This window comes from Lepidochelys kempii, chromosome 1 (genome assembly GCF_965140265.1).
Source record: "Lepidochelys kempii isolate rLepKem1 chromosome 1, rLepKem1.hap2, whole genome shotgun sequence".
Lineage (NCBI taxonomy): Eukaryota > Metazoa > Chordata > Testudines > Cheloniidae > Lepidochelys > Lepidochelys kempii.
The window spans coordinates 10,697,773-10,704,875 of NC_133256.1; the positions used below are offsets into that span (position 1 = coordinate 10,697,773).

At 45.5% G+C, this 7,103-nt stretch overlaps 1 protein-coding gene across 1 annotated transcript in view; it reads right to left on the reverse strand.

Annotated features, from left to right (window-relative positions):
• Nucleotides 1-846: 846 nt before the first annotated feature.
• The window catches only part of DNAJB13 (DnaJ heat shock protein family (Hsp40) member B13), a 33,913-nt gene continuing 27,656 nt past the window's right edge, over nt 847-7,103 (reverse strand). The window contains exon 7 of the mRNA XM_073334506.1: nt 847-2,541. Within this exon, the coding sequence (XP_073190607.1) occupies nt 2,497-2,541 (45 nt within the window). The 3' untranslated portion in view covers nt 847-2,496. The remainder of the gene's footprint in view (nt 2,542-7,103) is intronic.

Below are 7,103 nucleotides of genomic sequence, written 5' to 3' on the forward strand. Positions count from 1 at the left end.
CCAAACTTTTTGAAGAAATGGAAATTTTTGCAAAAAAACAAATTGTTTTTGTCAAAAAAAATCGTGGGTTTTATCAAAACAATAGTTTTTTTGGGGAAAAAAACCTTTAAAATCTTCTAGTGGAAAAAAGTCATTTCCTGACAGCTCTAGAAAGAAATACCCCAATGAGATTCAAGGTGGGTTCAATTCCCTGGTCTGCTGCGGATGCAGGGATAATTCTTCCTGAGCCTCACAGGGGTGTGGTGAGGTGCTCAGATGTTACTGTGCTGGGGGCCGGGAGCTGGATAACACCATCGAGGGGATGATTTGGTAAGGGTGGTCTGAGAGGAGTAGGTAACTGTGAGTGAGGGGATGAAATTAAACCAAGGAAAACGTAGGAGGAAAATCAGGGAAGGTTTCCTAACAGTGAGGGTCAAGATTGGCTCCCAAGTGGTGGAAGCCCCATCCTTCAAGTTGTTTAAAGGTAGGCTTGGTCTACACGTAGAAATATTGCTAGCCTAATTATATTGAATAGAGCCAAGTTGTCAAGGTTCCTTCCCCACTCTGAATTCTAAGGTACAGATGTGGGGACCTGCATGAAAGACCCCCTCAGCTTATTCTTACTAGCTTAGGTTAAAAACTTCCCCAAGGTACAAACTTTGCCTTGTCCTTGAACAGTATGCTGCCACCACCAAGCGTTTTAAACAAAGAACAGGGGAAGAGCCCACTTGGAGACTTCTTCCCGCCAAAATATCCCCCCAAGCCCTACACCCCCTTTCCTGGGGAAGGCTTGATAATAATCCTCATCAATTGGTACAGGTGAACACAGACCCAAACCCTTGGATCTTAAGAACAATGAAAAATCGATCAGGTTCTTAAAAGATGAATTTTAATTAAAGAAAAGGTAAAAGAATCACCTCTGTAAAATCAGGATGGTAAATACCTTACAGGGTAATCAGATTCAAAACATAGAGAATCCCTCTAGGCAAAACCTAAAGTTACAAAAAGACACAAAATCAGGAATATACATTCCCTCCAGCACAGCTTATTTTACCAGCCATTAAACAAAAGGAAATCTAACGCATTTTCTAGCTAGATTACTTACTAATTTAACAGGAGTTGGAAGGCTTGCATTTCTGATCTGTTCCCGGCAAAAGCATCACACAGACAGACAGACCCTTTCCCCCCCCCCGGCTTTGAAAGTAACTTGTCTCCTCATTGGTCATTTTGGTCAGGTGCCAGTGAGGTTATCCTAGCTTCTTAACCCTTTACAGGTGAAGGGGTTTTGCCTCTGGCTAGGAGGGATTTTATAGCCCTGTGGACAGAAAGGTGGTTACCCTTCCCTTTATAGTTGTGACACAAGTCAACACCTGGAAGGCTTTATCGGCACAGGTATACCAGCGTACTAGATCAGCAAAGCGCTCTTAATGTGGAGGCAGCAAAATTATGCCTTGGCAGCGTAGCTTATTCCAGTGCCCCCAGCTCTCCTCCCAGCTAAATCACTGGCCAGCAAAAGCCCCACCGCAGATACAGTTTTACCAGCAAAAAAAGTCCTGTTGCTCGTATAGTTGATTTTCTTTGGAGAACAGGTATCAGGTGTACTGGGAAAAGAACTCTCTTGCTGGTCTACCGGCATAGCTCTACTGGCAAACCCTTTGCAATGTAGCCAAGGCCTTAGATTGGATTATTCACTGATTAATAGACTTTAGGGAACAAGCCCAGTGAAAGGACCAACCAGCTGGGACCTGCCAGGTCTTTTCCATCTCTGGTCTCTGTATGATTCAACCAGCCCAGCTGATGTGCCGGGAAGCAGAAGTGGGATAAATAATGCAAAAGAAACGCCTACCAAGACACAGGTAACTTTAGATCCTCTCTCCCTCCCACAGAGCCGACCGCCCACAGATGGATCTGCAGCAGGACACCGGCCCGAGCTGCCTGCGGTGCATACTAGTCAGTGTTCTGGAGCTGCACTGAGAGGGAATTATTGGAGGAGTATTGCCCACCTCACCTGGATCACTTGTGTCACAGGGGACAAGTGGCCATTAAACTGTGTCATGGTTATTGCTGCCTTGCAGCCATTGCTAATAAAAGGACTCAGACAGCCCCCAGGGGATCTCGTTGCAGGTCTCCTGTCTTTTCTTTGGCAGATTTAGTCCTTTCTCTCTTTTTCCGATCTGGCCCATGCTGAAAGGTCTGTGGTGCAAACCCAGAGGGGACAGCTGAGGGATCTAAGCATCGGGTTAGAAATACCTAGAATGATCCCAGTGCTTGAATCCGAGTGGGATCAGCTCACCCTGCATCTTTCTGAGCTGGACGAATGAGCCCCCGTGCTTCACCGAAAGCACTAATCTGAGACCAAAGCAACAGCATCACTCTGGTCAATGAACGACAATGGCAACTACAGCAGGCAGGCCCCCACCCGAGCAGTGGAGTGGAATTCACCCCGGTCCAGGTGCAGAAACCTTGTGCTGAATTTCCCCTTCAGTGCTGAGCTCACAGGAGTGATTTGGGGAAGTCTCATCCAGCAGCACCGGCCCCTTTCCAGTTTCCTTGGTTCACATCCTAAAGGATCAACAAGGGACACACGGTCAGTCTTTTAAAAACACCCTTCACAGGTCACCTTTAACTGTCCCGGTGGAGCAGTTAATGGCATCCCAAATGATACAGGGCTTTGCAGAGCTCACTTCATCGGATGTCTTATGAAAGGAGATTCAAGGAGCTTGGCTTGTTTAGCCTAACTAAAAGAAGGTTGAGGGGAGATATGATTGCTCTTTATAAATATATCAGAGGGATAAATACCGGAGAGGGAGAGGAATTATTTAAGCTCAGTACCAATGTGGACACAAAAACAAATGGATATGAACTGGTCATTGGGAAGTTTAGACTTGAAATTAGACGAAGGTTTCTAACCATCAGAGGAGTGAAGTTTTGGAATAGCCTTCCAAGGGAAGCAGTGGGGGCAAAAGACCTGTCTGGCTTTAAGATTAAACTCGATAAATTTATGGAGGAGATGGTATGATGGGATAACATGATTTTGGCAAATAATTGATCTTTAAATATTCAGTGGGCTGTGATGGGATGTTAGATGGGGTGGGATCTGAGTTACAACAGAGAATTTTTTCCTGGGTATCTGGCTGGTGAATCTTGCCCATATGCTCAGGGTTTAGCTGATCACCATATTTGGGGTCGGGAAGGAATTTTCCTCCAGGGCAGATTGGAAGAGGCCCTGGAGGTTTTTCGCCTTTCTCTGTAGCATGGGGCACGGGTCACTTGCTGGAGGATTCTCTGCTCCTTGAAGTCTTTAAACCACGATTTGAGGACTTCAATAGCTCAGACATAGGTGAGAGGTTTTTCGCAGGAGTAGGTGGGTGAGATTCTGTGGCCTGCATTGTGCAGGAGGTCAGACTAGATGATCATAATGGTCCCTTCTGACCTTAATATCTATGAATCTATGAATCTATGAATCACCAGCTTGAGCTACACCTAATAGCAACGCTAACTCAGAGCTTGCAGCCAGAGCAGGGCATCCCTGTGCAGTCAGTACAAGGTTTATGCAGCACTCATCTGGGATGGATGCACCCTCCAGGCCAAGTGGGATACATGCTGCATACCCTGCGGTGATTTGCTGCGCAGAGGTGAATTTCGCCCTCCGTGCACAGCTGCTCTGTAGCCACAGCCCCATGCTCTTTGCAAGCACTGAAATTCATAACACATAAAGATTAGCCCAGCACAGCCCACTGGTGCAGACACAGCCTACCCGACGATGGAGTTTTTCTGTCGGTGCAGGAACACCACCTCCCACCATGACATTAGCTATGTCAACAGAAGCATTCTTCCGTTGACATAGCTGCATCAACCCTGGGGGTTAGGTGGGCATCAGTCGGGGTGTTTTCTTCATACCCCTGACTGATGTAGCTCTGCTGATATAACTTTCAAGGGCAGACCAGGCCTTAGATCAGTGGCTTTCAACCTTTCCAGGGTACTGTACCCCTTTCAAGAGTCTGATTTGTCTTGCCTACCCTAAATTTCACCTTAAAAATTACGTGCTTACACAAGCAGACATAAAAATACATGTGTCACAGCCACACTGTTACTGAACGATTGCCGACTTTCGCATTTTTACCACATAATTATAAAATAAACCAATTGGAATATATTGTGCTTACATTTCAGTGTATCGTATATAAGTCATTGTATGAAATTTTACTTGGTACTGACTTCGCTAGTGCTTTTTATCTAGCATGTTCTAAAACTAGGCAAATACGTAGATGAGTTGCTGTACCCCCTGGAAGACCTCTGAGTACCCCTGGTTGAGAACCACTACCTTAGATACTACTGTGACGGGCACAATAGAAAACTCTAACACAGATACATCAACATTCAATTCTACTTCTAACTGGACTATGACTATAGCATTAAAGAATTAAGCCACACCAGAGTGTGTCTTTTATTGCTGCCCTCTTCTGCAGCGGTGGGAAGCAATATAACAGATAGCATCAAACCATTCAAAGAAGCATTGAGGAGTTAACAGATGTGATGGGATCTGGTCCCTTTTCCTTGTGGAGCAAAGTGATGCTTTTTAGAAGGTTTCTTCAAAATGTAGCAGTGGGGGGATATTTTGGCTAAAGCTAAGCAAAGCACTAGTGAGTCCCAGCTCATTTGTGGCCCTTTTCAGTGATCAGTCCCCAGATGTGAGCCTCTGGGTGTTGGAGCCAACCAGCCAATCAGAACACTAATTCTGAGGCAGAGGTTGGGTCAGAGACTGGAACCAGAGTCTGGTCAGCAAGGGTTAAAGTCCCAAGTGTGCTATGCTGTTACTTTGGACAAATCACCTGCTCTGTGCCTCAGTTTCTCCATTTGTGGAATTCAAGTGGAATGAGATTCCCTCGTTTTTTAAAGTGTCGCCTGTTTTTTGAAATCCCTCACGCCGCTGCACTCTGCTGGGTGTGTTTCAATGCACATTCTTTAATTCACCCTTTTTAAAACACAAAGCTCCTTGTGCAATTTATCCCAGCTCTGCTTAGGCCCAACTTTCACAGAACCAGAGAAATGCGGGGCTGGAAAGGATGTCAAGAGGTCAGCTAGTCCTTTGCCTGCGCTGAAGCACGATGAAGTAACCTTCCAATCCAATATTCCTCAACGAATCCCAGCAGAGAGGCTACTAAAGTCCTGAGTTCAAAGGAAGAGGCAAAAGAAGCCAGAATACTCAATCTCCTGGTTTCTACGGCATCAAACCTTATACGTTGTCCAGCCCTTCTGGTTATAAAGGGAACCTTCAAATGCAACCACTGCCTTTTAGGGGATCAGGAAAGAGAATGAAACAGCACAAAGAAATGAGAACACTCCTTATGCAACCCAAAAGGCTGTTCATTGTCAAGCCTCAGACTTCATGAGCCCTTGTTCACCTTGACAATGCTGATCCATGGACCAGGAAACTCCAGCTCATTTTGTCCCATTATCGTGTCCTGATGGTGCAGTCGTTTGACAGGCTATTTCATAAGACTGATTGGAATATGCAAATGATTGAATATTCCTTTGAGGATTCAGGTAATTAAAACAATTGCTACTGTTCTTAACGACTGGGTGGAAAGGCCAATAGTCTCAAATTTGTGAATGCAGCTAAGGCACTCGAACTGATTAAACAGTGTCCTCACTTGCATGGATTTAAGTGAATGAATGTAGAAACCAATTTAGTTAAACTGGCGCCATTTCTGGATGTAGAGCAGGGCGAGGCATCTAAAGTGAGGCACCCAAATCCATACTTAGGCATCTAAAAAAGCAACTAGGTGCTGAACGCATGCAGTTCGTATTGTCTTCCACCTTTATGTCAGGGCTGATTTTGGTCCAAGCTCAATGAAAAGGTTCACAGATGTCTCAAAATCATTTTGTTTTTCAGGGATTGGTCTTAGCAGGGGTTGTTTCTGGTGATTAGAAAGATGCAGTTAGTTGAACATAAGCCTCCACTTCTTGCCTGTGTCTCATGTAGCATGAGACAAATCATTTTAAATGGCTAACAGAATCTTACCTCCATTTTTCAGGCAATTCTGTAACAGCAATCCCCTGGAAACCGATCTTTCCCAGACCTCTTAAACAGGGAAAGTGTGTGAGCAAATAAATCCTCTCCACTTGGAAGATACCCGATTAGGACTGTGTTTTGACCAAGGGTTATTTGAGCCACAGAAGCTCAGCCAAAAGCACAGTCGAGAAATAAGAACAGCGTGGGTGCGTTTTATAACTGACTGACGGAAAACAGAGAGATCTTATCCCATAAGGATGAATTGTATAGAAAGGAGGGTACATTTGGGAAGTCTCCGTAGCATAGACTATTAGTCATTTTTAGTCTTTTTGCCTCTGGTGCCCGTTTTACACACAGAACTCTAGTTGACATTGGTTTATGGTGCCACGTTTGTATCAAGGAGACAATCCACAAGGAAACAGAAGTGTACTCTGAGGATCTGGAATAACAGTGGAAATATGAATTTAGAGGCTGCCGGCTACACAGTCCCTTATCTCCATTCTGTCCCCTCCCTTTTCATTTTGTTTGGGGTTCCAAGTGAATTCCACGTTCCTGACAAGTGCTGGGTCCCCCACTGAACAATAGACCAAGGGAAGCAGCAGTGCAAGCTTCACCTGCAGGAGCATCAACTCCCACCTCCACAGCTGACTTGGAAAGGACCATTTCCGGGGTTCAAAGGAGCATCTATCCCCCATGTCTGTTCAGCCTTTTGGTTAGTATCACCATCTGGCTGGGGCCTCCAGCTGAAGTTGTATAGCCCCGATCACTGGAGGTTTTGAAGAATAGCTTGGACAAACACCTGTGAGGTCTAGGTTTACTTGGTCCTGTCTCATTACAAGGGACGGGACTAGCTGACCTCTCATGGTCCCTTGGGTTCTTTGTCCACTGCATAGGCCACTGAGTAGCCATCAGATGGTGGCAACTTTGGGGGCCTACCAATCTACACCAAATCTGCACCAGTGCTGTAGAGCAAAAGACTTATTGTCCCACTAGCAGCCCCCTGAGCCAGCCAAGCCCCAGGGCAAAAAGTTCCTGACCATTGTTTTGTGGTTCTTTGCCGGATGTTTTCATTTTTGCTTGGTTGGTTGAACTCTCCCGCTGACTATGA